The sequence below is a fragment of the Argentina silus genome (genome assembly GCF_951799395.1).
Source record: "Argentina silus genome assembly, chromosome: 4".
NCBI classification, from domain to species: domain Eukaryota; kingdom Metazoa; phylum Chordata; class Actinopteri; order Argentiniformes; family Argentinidae; genus Argentina; species Argentina silus.
In genome coordinates, this window is record NC_139658.1 from 11192428 (window position 1) to 11208547 (window position 16120).

The 16120-nt window shown below is 43.9% G+C and overlaps 1 protein-coding gene across 4 annotated transcripts; it reads left to right on the forward strand.

Moving 5' to 3' along the window:
- Window positions 1-980: 980 nt before the first annotated feature.
- On the forward strand, window positions 981-15815 carry usp48 (ubiquitin specific peptidase 48). 4 transcript variants are annotated; one of them, XM_083669118.1, is made up of 28 exons: window positions 981-1098; window positions 1541-1675; window positions 2171-2291; window positions 2621-2762; window positions 3006-3133; window positions 3577-3701; window positions 4628-4736; window positions 5978-6111; window positions 6262-6344; window positions 7218-7400; window positions 7854-7991; window positions 8326-8475; window positions 9576-9776; window positions 10057-10171; window positions 10271-10413; window positions 10586-10660; window positions 10964-11088; window positions 11307-11429; window positions 11633-11694; window positions 12231-12341; window positions 12693-12823; window positions 13117-13223; window positions 13414-13521; window positions 13856-14038; window positions 14357-14482; window positions 14636-14684; window positions 14829-14855; window positions 15035-15815. In XM_083669118.1, exons 2-28 carry the CDS (start codon window positions 1542-1544, stop codon window positions 15055-15057), a joined length of 3156 nt encoding a protein of 1051 aa, XP_083525244.1. In that variant the 5' UTR covers window positions 981-1098; window position 1541; the 3' UTR covers window positions 15058-15815. The 4 variants fall into 4 exon arrangements, 3 of the variants coding, with proteins under 3 accessions (XP_083525244.1, XP_083525246.1, XP_083525245.1); XM_083669120.1 differs by having other exon boundaries at window positions 7221-7400; XM_083669119.1 differs by lacking the exon at window positions 981-1098 and adding an exon at window positions 1286-1305.
- The last annotated feature ends 305 nt before the right edge of the window (window positions 15816-16120 follow it).

Here is a 16120-nt window from a genome sequence, read left to right on the forward strand (position 1 = left end):
CCTCATAAAAAGGATTCCCTGGAGAACACTAGAGTGTGTGTACGCCCTGAGAGCATAAATCTGTTGTTTTCAGACGAGAAGAGACAGCTGGGCCTATTCGGTAGCCTACAGGGTCTTCTTCCTTTGTCATTCGTCATTAATGTCTTTATGTTTGTGGCTTTAAGTCGAGTCGAGTCCATGTTCCAAATGATGTGTGCATTAGGAGACAGAGAAGTGCCCCTTGCATGTCTAGTGGTTCAGAGGAGCCATGGCCAAGTGGTGGAGTCATTGTGTCCCTTATTAGATTCACATGATCACTAAAGATTCTGAATAGAGGATAGGCTGTGGGCGACCATTATGAGCTATCCATGCAACACGGCCTGCACTACACAAGTGTCATTCAATTGTGGAGACAATGGGCGATAATTGATGCGCATTTTAACAATTACAAATGTGTGCTCCACCCCAACACACAAACTGAATTTGGTAAAAGTGCTTTTAGCTATGCTGCCCCATCATCTTGGAACCTTTTACAAAATGACTTGAAACATGACCATTTTATTGTGATTGATGATTGGAGGGCTGTTGACCATGGAATGCATATGTTTTTAACCATTCATCATTAGGAAGCCATCTTTTAAGTTCTTTTAAGCACTTTGCACAGTTTTTAGCAAGCAAATCTGTCCATTGATATAATGTTGCATGCTGTGGTCTCTTTTGTCGGCCTATGTATACGTTTATGTATGCTGTCTTCTCGGCCAGGGCTCACTTAAAAAGACGTGTTAATCTCAATGTGACTTCACTGTTTATGGATCAATAAAAAAACTGTGCATTGGTTCTCCACCTCGCCCGACTGGTGCACCGTATTCGCGCACTGGGTGAGATATATCGAACGCATCTTATATATAAAAAATAAAAAATAAAAATACGTATCTACGTCACGAATAACTGTACGTCACGAGAACTTGCGCCTCTCGCAAGTTTGAAACTGAGGGAGGAAATATTTATTTAAAAACTGACGCAAGGGCGCTAAATCTAAAACAAACTGTGAATAAAATGTGAAAATATATTATATTGAAGCAGCTGCACAATCAGAAGTTTGTGGTACACGCACTAAAGGTTCGAATGTACATTTAATTCTAATTCTAAATAATTCAGCTACACGTTAGCTAGAAAGCTAGCTACGCAGTTATCTGTATGTAGCTAATGGAAAAACATCTGACCAGCTAGTGTGCTAGCTGTCGTTAGCTAGCTAAAACCATCATCAGCTGATCTGTGTGTGAGGGAGACGGCTTGTGTTTGCCTTGCCTAGGCTGGAAAGACATGGTATTGATGTGATTTAAGACTGTTATCATTCTAACAAATTGACCGTTTATTTCGGATCAACATTTAACAATGAATGCTATGTTTTTGGCGTTTGGCCACTTGCTAGCTAGCTGACCTAGCTAGCTAGCACCAACAATGAGTGACAGCCGCTGCTGCTAGCTAACGTTATCTAGGCCGCAGCATCCTCGACCTTTCCCGGTCAGCGTACCGATGTTGGCCTCTGTTTTTCTTGCAGAATGGCGCCTCGCGCACAGCTAGAGAAAGCCGCCTGGCGCTGGGTCGAAGCAGTCCGACCAGAGGACATCAAACGGGAACACATTGAGATAGCATACCGTATCGTTGTATCGGCGTGTAAGAGAGGAGCTTGCAGGTACTGCCACTACTGGGCTCACACTTTACAATAGTACCCATCTTCGACCCTTGGAAGTTATTGCAAATGCGTGTTTTAAACGTTAGACTTTCTGTTTAGCAGGCGAGCTAATTATCTGTTGTAATTCGGTGAATAACCGTAAGTGAAAATGATATGAATGTGTTTTCATGGCTATTCCACTGTTCAGAGATATGCTGTAACACATGCCCCATATGTGATCATGATAATGATGCTCAATCACTGCTGTAGTACAGGGAACAACAGCTAGCGTCAGTGTGGTTGCATATGGGGCTATGCTTGACCTGCCAGTGCTATGATCATATTGAATCTAGCTAACTGTTTTAGGAGGAAAGCAGGTATCATGTATTTGCTGACGTTTCCTTTAATGATTTTGGAGGCACTCAACTAAAGAAATGGCTTCAACAATTTGTGGAAGACATTAGAAAGTAGAATAAAAGGATGCTGTCGATGACAACCCAGGCTTTGCTTTCGCAGGAGGAATTGCAAAGGGAACCCAAATTGCCTTGTCGGTATTGGAGAGCATGCCTGGTTGGGAGAGATTGATGAGAACGCTTTCCACAACATAGATGACCCAAACTCTGAGCGAAGGGACAAGGTACACTCATTCACAATGATTCACCAGATTCACACTTGGGTGTTTTTAATGCTTTGAAAATGCATTCTGCCCTTTCCCTCCTCGAGGCAAAATCATTGATCTGAAACGAGTTCGCAGCTGACAGCTTTGTGATGGACCCCTTGCTTACACCTGTCCAGTCATATCGACAAAAAGAGAGACAAATGCATGCATTTCTAATGTCTTTGACCTTTCTCAGGTCACTGCTACAGAAGACAACTGTTTTCTCAATCAGCTCAACCAAGTCATACAAATATAAACAGGTGTTATTATACGTAAGTGCAAACGGATGTCCTGTTCCTCTCTCTTAGAACACGTTTGTGGGGTTGACAAACCTGGGTGCCACATGTTACGTCAACACTTTCCTGCAGGTGTGGTTTCACAACCTGGAGCTGCGCAGGACCCTGTACCTGTGCCAGAACGCACGGGCGGAGGAGCACAACATGGAGTCTGGTAAGAATGCCTTAAGGTCAAATAACTTTGTTCAGTAGGCACGACACAGGGAAATGTTTTGAATCGGAGGAGGCACTCTTTGAATTTGTGCAATAAGAACACAGCGTTTAGTTTTCTGCAGCAAAGGTGTGTTACATTGTGTCCGACTACTAAACATGACCCTTGTGTGTTCTCTAAAGAGTTTTTAAAGACTCTGTAGGTGACGTCAATAGGACATTGCTAACTTATTTTGCCTTTCTTCAGACTACGAGCCTCAGACCATCTGCGAACATCTACAGTACCTGTTTGCACTACTACAGAACAGCAACAGAAGGTACATCGACCCCTCGGGGCTGGTCAAGGCTCTGGGGCTGGATACGGGACAACAGCAGGTAGATCCCCTTATAATATCTCCTGTTTTTGTTGAACAACTTGGTCCGAAAGTCCTTGCAAAGTGGTTGATAAAAGAAAGTTGACAAGTAAAGAAAAGGTTTTCAAGCGGCCACGTTGTTTTGTAGTGGTACTGATGTGGTCATGCCATCTCGGAAATAGGAAACTGACATTTCCGACATGGAAATTCGTAGAAAGGAGATATCCAAGTTTACTACTCAGAGAGTACCAGAATCAACCAATAGGAAGCTCTGCACAAACAACTTACCTGGATTTTAACTCAGACGTTCTGAGTTTCAGAGATCGCAGTAACGCACCATAAGCAAGTGTAATGATGGCCATAAGATGCTTTTATCTATCAACAGTGAGTTCTGCTCAATAGTGTATTTTTAAGACATCCTCCTCAATTTGCCATTTCTCTCTCCTGTCCCTCTGTCCAATTCAGGATGCTCAGGAGTTCTCCAAGCTCTTCCTCTCCCTCTTAGAGGACACCCTGTCCAAACAGAAGAACCCAAACCTCCAGAATGTCATCCAGCAGCAGTTCTGTGGACAGTTTTCATACGTCACTGTGTAAGGCAGCATTAACATTAGCACTTAACTTAGCACTTAACTTTAAACACACTCAGACTGACGTTCTTAAGGAAATTTCAAGTAATGCCCACGAATCTTAAATTAGGATTAGGACTAGTAAATCAGTAAGCATATTGTATCACATAATATTTATTACATGGCCTTGCTTCTTATTACGAGCTGTATTCATACAATGCCTAGCTGCTAACAAGCATGCATGAAGTACAGTATTGAAGTAGCTGGGCGCATGGAATGCCAATAATTTTTTCCGTTGGGTGAATTAAATTGACGAGGGAAAAGGTAGAGAGATAATGCAATGATGAGAAGGAAAAAAAAAAAAGAATCTGCATAGTTTTGTTGAGCAGAAAGTGGAGTCTTGAGGTTGCCCGAGAGATGTCCTTGTCCCTGCTTTAATGGTGTGTTTTTATAAAGTCAAGCCGTCTGGCTATTTTGTGCTTTGATACCATTTGGGGTGCCTGTCAGAAACACAACTGGATTTAAGAGCCTTTTATTTGCCTTCTTCTAAAGGCAGATGGATAACTCCTCTGTCAGTTTAACTGGACAGCCCATATCAAGCTTGACACTGGGTGTTTTTACAAGCGTTGGCTTTGTTGCTGAAAAGGTTATGTTTTTATCACAGCCACGCTTTTGCCATTTATGATTTTGGATCCAGATCAAGCCCAACCAGAGATTTTCTAACAAACCTTTTTAAGACTACCCAGATTTTAGTTCCACCCTCAGGCAATAGCGACCTCTGCAGAGCAAGTAGAATTGTTCAAATCCTCGTCAAGAAAACTCCTGTAATATGTTGTGAGGTACTAATGTTGAACATCAAATTGGTTCTTAACCTGTCTTCAAAGGTTGTTTGAATACTCTGCTCATATCTGTCTGTATGCTGAGTCTCTCTCTCTGTATTTGTGAATCAGGTGTAACCAGTGTGGCCGTGCATCTCCCCTGCCGTCCAGATTCTACGAACTGGAGCTCAACATCCAGGGCCACAAGAACCTTACAGAATGTGTCACAGAGTTCCTCAAGGTAACTATTCAGTATGGTGTCAAGAGAGTTCCTCAAGGTGACAACTCATTATGATGTCACAGAGTTCATCAAGGTATCAATACATTATGATGTCACAGAGTATCTCATGGGGAACAACTCCTTATGATGTCACTTAGTTCCTCAAGGTAACAAAACATTATGATGTCAGAGTTTCTAAGTAACAATGCATTATGTAATGCGTTTATAAAGTTTGAGTTCCTCAAAGTACACCTGCATTATGATCTCACAGAATTCCCGAAGGGTGATAAAATAGTATGTCAGAGTTCCAGAAGGTGATGGATTATGAATTGTTATTTTATGTCAATCATTATTACATTACAGGGACATGAAGTTGAAAAGCCTCCCTATAAAGATATCTGTACCAACACAGTGTCCTGAATTCTATAAAGTTGTAAACTACAACAAAATTACCCACTTATGTGTTCACCAAGAGCCCAATTCAATCAAACACATTTACATTATTTATGCTGTTGCTCTTTTTTCAATGGTCAAATAAAATCACAAAATCACTATTGGTAGTGTTAAACATACTAGTACGACACAACCTACACTACCTACAGGTAGATGCTAGGTTTCAGAATAAAAGGTGTACAGTGCCTTCAGAAAGTATTCAGACCCCTTCACTTTTTCCACTAATCTACACAGTGTGTAATTGATTCCTATGCAAATCAGAGACCCTATAAAAACAAAGATATTAATTCCAAAATTACATGAACTATTATCCTTGCATTAAGATGGACTCAATTCAACTTACTGAGTGATTTGGTGATAACGTTTTTGCATTTTAGCTAATTTTAAGAGTGTCATAGCAAAGGGTCTGAATACTTATGTACAAGAGGTATTTCAGTTTTAATAAATTTACTGACATTTCTAAAAACATGTTTTCGCTTTGTCACTGGGGTATTATGTGTGGATCGATGCCAAATTCTTTTAATTTAATCCATTTTAAATTGAGTCTAAAACACAACAAAATGTGGAAAAAGTGAAGGGGTCTGAATATTTTCCGAAGGCACTGTATGTGTGGGTTAAGGTTTGTTTTATGGTTTATCTCCTCCATTAGTTTACCACAGTCTCATTCACTAGAAAATCTCAAAATCTCTATTGAGGTCATGGGCATTTACCCCCCCCTCTTACGGGTACAAATAAATGTTCTGTTTACATTGGCCCTGTTGCCTGCATGTGTTATTGTTTACCGATTGATCTCTCCTCTTTCCCGGCAGGATGAGAAGCTGGACGGCGACAACCGCTACTTCTGCGAAAGCTGCCAGAGCAAACAGAACGCCACGCGACGCATCAAACTCCAAAGCCTTCCGCGCACCCTCAACCTCCAGCTCATGCGCTTCGTCTTTGACAGGTATATAATAATAATAATAGTACCTCCCACACCCCGAGCCAATCCTCCCTCCATTCCAGTGCCCAAAAAGACGATACTGCCTATCCTTGAGGCAGGCTATGTAAGGTGTTGAATGCTTTGTTGATATTTTTGTTTGTTTTCAATTTCCAGACAAACGGGTCACAAGAAGAAGCTCAACACCTTCATTAGTTTTCCAGAGATACTGGACATGAGCCCCTTCCTGGAGGGAAAAGGTATCGGCAGCTTCTCAATGGCCCAAAATATCACTCATACACATTCAATATCAGTATTCATGACCAAATTACCATATACGCAATATGATCTAAATACATGCGGAATGTATTATGCAATACAGTTCAGCGTGTTTATATGTAAGACTCTCTGCCTACCCTGTTTTAAGCGACGCTCCACTATATTTACACGTTATATCTAGCACTATTATTCAACAGTGGTACCTCACCGCAGACAGTTTTTACGTGCATTGATTGTATATTTCGATTTTCTCATACTGAAATACTTTGCCAACCGTAATGTGAGATTTGGCCGATTTAGTTTCCAAATAGAATGCTCTGTTTTGTTTTGAGCGTACTTTCATACGTTAGACTTATTCCTGACGAACGCACAAGTAGCTGCCTCTCGTGCAGCAGTTGTGATTGATGGTTTATTGAACATCAGAGGTCCTTTCCTATTGCATAAGCAGTCAGAGTTGTGGAGTGAAAATAAGTGGAGCAGGGTTTATAAATTACCGCTTGAAAAAGTAATACACACATTATTCAGAAGCAACATTGTCATAATGGGCTTCAATGGGCAAAACACAATTTACCACATCAAATCCTAATGCAAAACAGCTATAAGATGTGAATGTAGTGGAGCATCGCTGATGGGGGGGGGGGGGGGGGGGGGGAAATGTTGCTTTTACCATCGATGCGTTTGTCATCTCCTCCTAATCTACTTAGCCTGTGCGTCTGTGTGTCTCGGCATCCAACAACAACACATTGTGGGAAGTCTGGCACACAGACGGGCACACAGGCTACAATGTTATATCCCAAACACCATTTTGGAAAGTTGGTGAGTCTGTGTGTGTGTGTTTTGGGTGACGTTCCCAGAAGATGAGAAGTGTGTGTACGAGCTCAGTGCAGTCCTGATCCACCGGGGCGTCAGCGCCTACTCTGGCCACTACATCGCCCACGTGCGAGATGCCTGCACCAGTGACTGGTACAAGTTCAACGACGAGGAGATAGAGAAGATGGAGGGCAAGAAGCTGCAGCTGGGCATCGAAGAGGACATCGGTGAGTCTCCCTGGTCTTCCTCAGCACTTTCACCTCTCACTGGACACACAACTATAGCTGTGGACACAGAGTTCAGCAAACAATCCGCTGTGTTTGGCAATAAGCTTGGATGGTGTTCCAGCGTGCATTCTCATTAGAAGCGAATTCTATTGGAACTTGTGGGCAAAATATGACACCCACTGAAGTTCTGAATCTAATAGGCTGCAGGGTCCTTTACATTCTAACACATGGTGGCAGTAGTGGGATCCAGTAGCCACTTGGGAGCACTACATTCCTGTACTCAGAGTGGCGGAATAGACATCTTTATACAAATACAAGTAATACTGTATGTCTGGGCATGGTGGCAGGCAGCCTGATAACAATGCCTCTAATTGTCTCAAGTACCCCTCCCTAACCAGAACCACTGTAACTCACCGCCTTTTCTATATCCTCATTCTTTTGTTCCACCCACAGCTGAGACAGTGAAGTCCCAGGCACGCAAGCCCAAGTGCAGTAAAGGCTACCACTGCTCCAGAAACGCCTACATGCTGGTGTACAAGTGCCAGAAAGAGGAGGGCACTGAAACCATGGAGGCTAGCGTCGAGGTCCCAGGTGAGCATTTAAAGGGACAGTTGGGTCTTTTAGACTTGTAGTAGAGTGTCCCTGTGGGTCTAGATTTCATCTCCTGTGTGACCAAAGACCCACAGTTGTTGAGTCATCACGACATTCAAACTGAACGTGTGCTGGTTCCTCTATTTTCATAATGCTGTTTTATATACCCTTCACCTGTGAGGTCCATGAAAGGATGTACGTACAGTCCACTACCTAAAACCGAGGAATGGTTATGGTCAGGAATGGTCTGGTCTGGTTGACCCCTGACTCGAGTGAAGGCTATGATTTCAGCTGAGGCCCCCCCCCCCTCTCTCTCTCCTCTTTGCTGTGGCAGTCATTCTGCAGAGGCTGGTGGACCGAGACAACAGAAAGTTCGAGGAGTGGTGCTGCGAGATGGCCGACATGAGAAAGCAGAGCGTGGACAAGGGCAAGGCCAAGCACGAAGAGGTGAAGGAACTCTACGAGCTTTTGCCCGCGGAAGACGGTCGGTAAAAACATTCCCTTCCCCATAGCTTACCCTTTTTTTCAACAACCGTGAATCTCAATCATAGCTAGTTTAGTTTATTTGAAAATAGATGTCGTAGAATGTTAAAACCAAGTGACAGAATAGGAAACAATTTGCAGATGAGGTAGAAGACCTAAAACGGCCTTGTATGGTAACCATGTAATTATGACAAGGGTACCCTCTGTCTGCCCCAGTTCGACTGGAGCAGTCAGTTGCTGTGTCCCATTTCTTCACCCTTCCCCTGAAGTGTGTACTTGTGTACTTCTCCATGTGGATTTAAAAGCATAGGATTGGTCTAGGCGTAGACTCTTATACCAATCCATTCCCATCTTAATCCATGTGCGAAAGTGCACAAGTGTGTAAGATTTAGACTGTTAGGGCATATGCTAATCAGGCCATCCATTTGGAACAGGTTTTCATAACATCCTGTGATAGTGAGTCATCAGGTTAAGGGTGACAAAAACGATCAAACCAATTAGCATGCAGGTTGCTGTGACATGAAGATGTTAATGCTTTGTGTACTGCTTCAGACTGGGTGATAGATCAAAGGGTGAGACTCTACAAGAGTTAATGGAAAACTCAGTTCTTGGCTTAGACCACACGGCTGGACCCAGAGTATGGACATGCTCTGCTGCCTGATATACAAGTAAACACAGAAGTTGTTACTGTTTATTTTCTTACGAGTGCATACTTAAGGAAAACAGTGAAGAAATGGGACACTTGTGGAGAAATGTGTATATAAAAATTACGATTCAACCTTCTGACAATATTAGCTTTGTAAAATTGGCACTTCATATATTTTTATTACTGTCATGGAGTTGACACTTATTTATTGTGACCAGTTGTCTTTGAAGTGCATGCGTATGATTAGCATTACATGTTGCATTGATACACTGACAACTTTACTTTTTACCTTTTAAAACTGTTCAGCTTCACTTAGTTTCATGTCACGCTGCTTTCATGAATATCAGGCAACAGTCTAAAAATGTTGCCATGACAATGATGACGACGACGATGATGATGATGACGACGACGACGGTGATTATGATAGATTTGTCCCACCTCTGTGTGTGTTGCAGGCCTGCCATATGAGTTTGTGCCCCTGGAGTGGCTGAAGAACTGGCTGGACGACGCCACGGCCACCAAGGCCATCGACAACTCCAAGTTCCTGTGCTCGCACGGCAAGCTGCACCCGGACAAGGTGGGCGAGGTCAAGAGGATCTCCCTCCGAGCATCCCAGCTCCTCTTCGACCGCTACGGAGGAGGACCACGACTAGACCGTAAGACAGAGGGAGGCCGCGCTTTACTGTTATTTGTGTTGTGTAGCCCCATCAGTTCCCATTCTACATAGTTCTGTGCGTTGACTGTGCAATAGGTCAAAAGGGCTTCACACCTGGAGAGATGAAATTTCTCCTCCATATTTCCAGACAACTTACCCTGTCTTTGAAGGGCATATTCATGACCTGGAGGATCTTGGAAGATACAGTGTAAAATAATAATTTTGTTTCAATCATGTCTCTCTGTCTAAGCTCGTGTGTGTTTGACCGCTGTGTGTCCCAGAGTCGTCTCTCTGTGAGGAGTGTGTGGGTCAGCGCTGCAGGGTACTACGGCTAAAGAACCAACTCAACGAGGACTTCAGAGAAGTCTCCAACCTGGTCAAGGGCCCTGCCAAGAGGTAATGTAGCACCGTTGAACCACGGGAGCCTGTGTGGTGCGTTTGCCGTGCGAGGGGCTGTGTGTGCGCATGTGTTAACGCCCTCGTCCTGTCCTGCAGCGAGGAAGGCTACTGGGTGGGCAAAGCTTCGTTGCGGGGCTGGAGACAGCTGGCTCTGGAGCAGCTGGAGGAAGATGAGGAAGAGACCAAACACAACAACGGCAAAACCAACGGGGAAGGACCGGAGATCACCGCCACCAAAGGTAACAACCAATCCATTATGACAGACTCTATAAGGAGACTAGAGTAGATGACTCAGAATTCATGCTCTTCTGACACCATCCTCTATTTGATACATCATCTTAACATTAACCAACCTCTTCTTTTGATACTTACTTGATTCTTATTGTAACATAGTTGGTTGTGTTTTATCAGAGTACGGTCCAGAGGCGCAGGACGCAGATGAGGAAGAGATGAAGACCTTCAATGAGGACATCCTCTGTCGGCACGGTAACGCCCACTGGTTGTGACTAAACAGTTGCACTAGGTCTCCAACTGTTGTGTAAGCGATGAACTCTCTGTGACAATGACATACTCTAGTAGAAAGCAACATGTGAATGTCATGGAACATTGGGTGCCAAAAGATCATGTTTTACCCTAACCCCTTTGGCTCTGGCACTAGTAACCAAGGGACCTAGGCTAGTATTTAAAGAAGTTTGGGGCTCTGTCCACTTTAGGCAGACATTGTATTCTACTATGGCAGACATTCTACTATGGTTCCAGCCCCCCTGTCTCTGTGTGTGTGTCCCCTAGGAGGTCTGAGTATCCTCGAGAGCGAGCGCAGGCTGGTGACAGAGGAGGTGTGGTCCAAACTGAGGGTCTACTTCCCCAAAGCCCCCCAGTTCACCCATCTACAGGAGCCCTGTCAGCAGTGTGAGGTGAGGGGAAGCATTGACTCACAACTACTACTGTTACTACCACCCCAAACCATTCGCTTTCTAATCAGGAATCGCTGATATTCAGACTTCGGAAAATGAGGAATTCTACTTCTATTCTATGCCTTATCATAAAAATTGGACTGGTAGACATGATTCTGTGATGATATTGAAGACATCAATCTCTTACACACACACACACACCCCCCCAACTACATCAGAGGCTGGAGCGAGAGGGGAAGGAGAACGAGGCTCTGAACAGGATGATGGCATCAGAGCAGAAGAGCTCTCTACTGAACCTCTTCCAGGAGAAGAACAGGCCCACCCTCACCAAATGGCCGCAGGTACCGTTTACCTCCTTAATGGGCTCACCCTTGGTTGCTACCTTTACAAGCATAGTCCTATTTCAGTATATGGGGGATTTTATTTTTTTCCCCCCACAATTTGTGTTTTAACCTTGGTTTTGTCGATCAACCTCAATAGGGTGTCCTGAGTACATTATGTCCTATCTGTCTTATAAAAAAAATAAAACATGTCTTTGTTCTAGGATACGGACATCCTCTACATTGTTCCTCTGTTTTTTGTGGACGAGTGGAGAAAGTTCATCAGGTAAGTCCTTTCACCATCTAGCAGCTTTGAGAGGGGATATCGGTGAACCGAATGTAATGACTATAAGACATCTTCTGTCATGTCTTTCACACGTTGTACCCATAGAGTTATAACCACTAGAGGGCACACTCCCTTAAATGAACAGTGATTATATGGGGAGCGCCATGTAGTCAACTTTCTTCATCTTCTGTGATTTGAGTGGGAGAATAAATCAAATGTTGGTGATTCACTGCCACCTGCTGTGCTGGAGTGTAGCATCAGCTCAGCTCCAGTGTCTCAGGTCAGGCATTTATTGGCACCAGTAGATGGTGACATGTACCTGAAGGCCATTTACAACCTATAGGTAAATCTAGTGAAGAAGAAGACCATGTGTTGATCCAATTGGCTGATGCCTTCCCAGTTCATAGGAAGTCCCACCCTAGTACTGTTAAAAAAAAAAAAAGCACTGTATGTTACCGGTAAAACCTTCCCCTAGCCCAACCCTAGCTGTGTGCTTGATATTCTTCCTGTCTTTCTCCCTATCTCTTTCTCTTTAGGAGGCCCGCTAAAACCACCCCTGTGTCCAGCGTGGGGAACAGCCTGCTCCTCTGTCCCCACGGGGGGTTCATGTTCACCTACGACTCCATGGTGAAGGGCGACGCCCAACAGTGAGTGCCCCTGGCCCCACCCCCAGTCTCTGACATACCACTGCCTCTAGCCCACTAGCCTCCCAGCCCTACAGACCCCCCCCCCCCCCCCCCCCCCCCCCATCCCTTCCCCCCCAAAACACACTTGTTCATACACCCACCTCTCACTCACAACCCTGCTAGAGATTTCAGAATGCAAAAAAACAACAACCTGTTAATCGCTGTGATTCCCGTGGTCCTTTTGGGGGTGTTTGTTAAAAATGAACTATATATAACTATATATAACTCTAAATCAACTCAGAGTATGTGTTGTGTGTGTGAGAACCGCTGTCTGTGTCTGCTCTCATGCTGTGTGCTGCTCTCTTGGCACAGTATAGCTCTTCTCTGGCCCGGCGAGTGGGAGGTGATCAGCAGACACTTCCTGGTGGACCAGCCAATCTCCATCTGCCGCCTCAGCGAGGCCACACCCAACGGCTCCAGCGTGGAGTATACCACTCAGCCTGGTAAGAGATTGGGCGGGGTACACTCAGGCAGTCAGTGTTTACACAAATCAAGGGCCACGGCTATTTCCCCCATGGGTGATGACTTAGTTTGTGAGACATTATTTGGAGGGCCACAAGAATATCGTGAAATCAATGAAAAACAATTCCTAGGAAGTCACAAGGAACTGAGTTTTCCACTAATCCAGTTTTATGTTTTAGTATCGTATGATAAGCTGTTTTATCACGCGGTATGCTGTTTTAGATCTGTCTGTCTGTGTGTGTGTGTGTGTGTGTGTCTGTGTGTGTGTGTACAGAGCTGTGTCGGGAGTGCAGAGAAGGCTTCATCTTCCAGCAGCAAAGGGACATGAGGGAGTACGCCCAGGCCACCGTCTACGTCCGCAAGGTCATCGACGACAAAAGGGTGAGTCTGTTCCTGCCTAGCTCCCACTATCTCCCTCTTCCCCTCTCTTTCTTGTTTTACAATTACACGTCAAGTTACTATGGGTTTCTTAGAACAAACATCTCAGTACTTACAGCATTGGATATCTGTCTGTTCATGACAATTGTATGAAGTCGAGGGGAAAATGAGTCACTCTTAATTCCATCTGTAGATCATGAAGGAGGCCGCTCCTGAGATGAACCAGAGCGGGTCGGAGGCGGAGGACGAGAGGGAGGAGCCCGCTAAAGTGGACGGAGAGAGAGACCCAGACTTCAGCCAGGTAAGACACGGTTCCGCCAACTTGACAGATGAGTAACTGCGGTTATGTTCCAAGGCACTCGCCGCGTAATCGTCATGCTGTAACAGCCTGTCAATTTTCTGAAGGGAAACGTAGACAAAGGTTTAGTTTCTGTCGTTGTCGTGGATGTTGGGCGAAACAAACTCCCCTCTATCTTAGCTGTTGAAAGCAGTTGAAAGGGAGATATGTCTCTGTTGTACAGCAATTGATTCGTTTAGGCCTATAACGTTAGGTCTTAATGGAGGGCTTAGAAGATGAGTGACAGCCATTGCCCCATTCTGCCTTTGCTCACTGGTCACGTGGTCTCTTTGTCCAGTCAGAGGACGGGGCGAAGCGTCTGAAGCTGAGTGACGGCATCATCGGTGCCGCAGCAAGTCCCGCCCCCGTGGCCAGCTGCGGTAAATCGGGTATCAGGCGAAGTACGCGCCACCGAAAACTCCGCGGGGAAAAGGCACTCATAGTCTCGGCCAATCAGACGCTCAAGGAGCTCAAAATACAGGTGAGCAGTTTCTCCAGTGCACATAAACATAACGGGTGTGTCCCAATAGTCTGTCCTCTATTCCTGGCATTTTCCATCCTTGCTTCCTTCTCAAAACACATTGAAGGAGAAGATCTAAGGTTCCTCCTCTTGGTTTTTTGGAAAGAAGCGAGGAGAGAGAATGCAAGGGATGGAGGAAAGGCTATTGGGACACAACCACAGATATGATTGAATACTCAACGTACATCAAGTAAGAGAGCGTCTAATGTGTCTGCATAACGTTTGGTCTCCTCCGTGATGTTCTGATCTGATCTGAGATCTGCTGTTGCTCTTCCTCAGATCATGCACGCATTCTCCGTAGCCCCGTTTGATCAGAACCTCTCCATCGATGGACGATGTCTAACGGACGACTCCGCCACCCTCGGCAGCCTGGGGGTCATCCCGGAGAGTGTCATCTGCCTGAAGGTCCGCCAGCTCGCCGTCAGATTAGATGTGAAACTTTACTAACTCGCAATATGTAGGAGAGACCGGCACATGTTATAACAGTGGTCACTGAACACAAGGAGAGATCTAAGCTTTACTCTGTTACTGAATTGTCAATTGTCGTTTTTCATCCAGGCTGACGAACCCATAGCAGATTATGCAGCAATGGACGATGTTTATCAGGGTATGTCGTGTTGTATGCCTCCTCCCTGAAAAGTTACTTTTGACTATTTAGCTCTCAATGACATTCAACTCATTCATATAAAATCAGACTCTACTCCGGATTGTTTGTTTTTCTCATATTCATAATCTGTGTGCTCTTTTTCAGTCTGTATGCCTGAAGAAGGATTTAAAGGTAAGGAGAGTTCTTGAACACTTACGTTCAGTGATTTACACTGTCTGGGTTGTTATTTCCTGATTGCTGCTTAAAATATTAAATATTCACAGCAGAAGTATGTTATTTACTCTAAACTGTGCAGCAGTTATATTGCAGATTGTGTGATTGTCAACATGACCCATTGTGTGTCTGTTTAGGCACTGGGCTTCTTGGTCACTGAGGAAAACACTGCTGCAGCTTCCCTCGAAGTGGGCTAAAGTCGGACAAGAATCAAAAGCTTGAATTAGTCATGTGTCCATACATGGAATAAAGTGCTTTAATTTTTTTCTTATGTTCTTTTTTTAAGTTTCATTTAGTTTGTTTTATTTTATTTTTTTAAACTGTGACTATGTTGCAAACCCTTTGTTTATCTGTAGGTTCAAAAATATCCGCTGGCTTTTAATATTTAAAGACGCTTATGCATTCTATGGGACTTTTGTGGTCGTTTTCTTCGCCCTGACTGTGAATGGGTTGAGAAAGTTCAGTGGCATCTTCCGATGTGGAAGCCTCTCTCTATATAGGCTTCAGTAGGCTTCTGAGAGTAACTTAGGCTTTGTACGAGTGCCCTTTTTATTTCGATTGTAAGACGAAATTTTCCTTGAATTTTCCAAGAGAAATTCTGTCGTTCAATGGAAACTTGTGGTCTCACTGCAATTCTCTTCAAACTTATTTAAAGAATGCATGAGCAACTGTTAAATATTGAAAATGTAACTGTTTGGTGGTTTAACATTAAGTACCTCAATAACAAAGTAAATACATTTCCCTTTGCGACATTTAGAAAAATAAAAGATATGTATATTTCTTAAAAGAGTAAAAAAAGACATTGCAAACTTAGATTAGGTTTGTGCTGCTGTCAGAAACAGGACGCAGGCATTGGTGTGAACTGTTCTTTTCTGTATGTTATTTCTTATGGGCAATAAAGTTATTGTTTTCTTCTAATATCAATGTAAACTTTTTCGTTCATCAATGTTGAAATTGAGTTGAACTTAAACTCATTTATTTCAATCTATTTGACTAGTTTGATCAGTGTGTTTCATGAATAATATTCTTGGTGAATATTATATATTGATCTTATATATTGATCTTATACATTGAGACTGATCTTAGGTCAGTTCTTAGATCTTAGGGCCTGGTAGACTCTGATCCTAGAGCTGCGCCTTCGGCACAGAACAACAATATACATCTTGAACATGCGCAGTCGGAGTAGTTGCTTCTTTTTTTACTTTTTGGGAGAGTCGCCATTT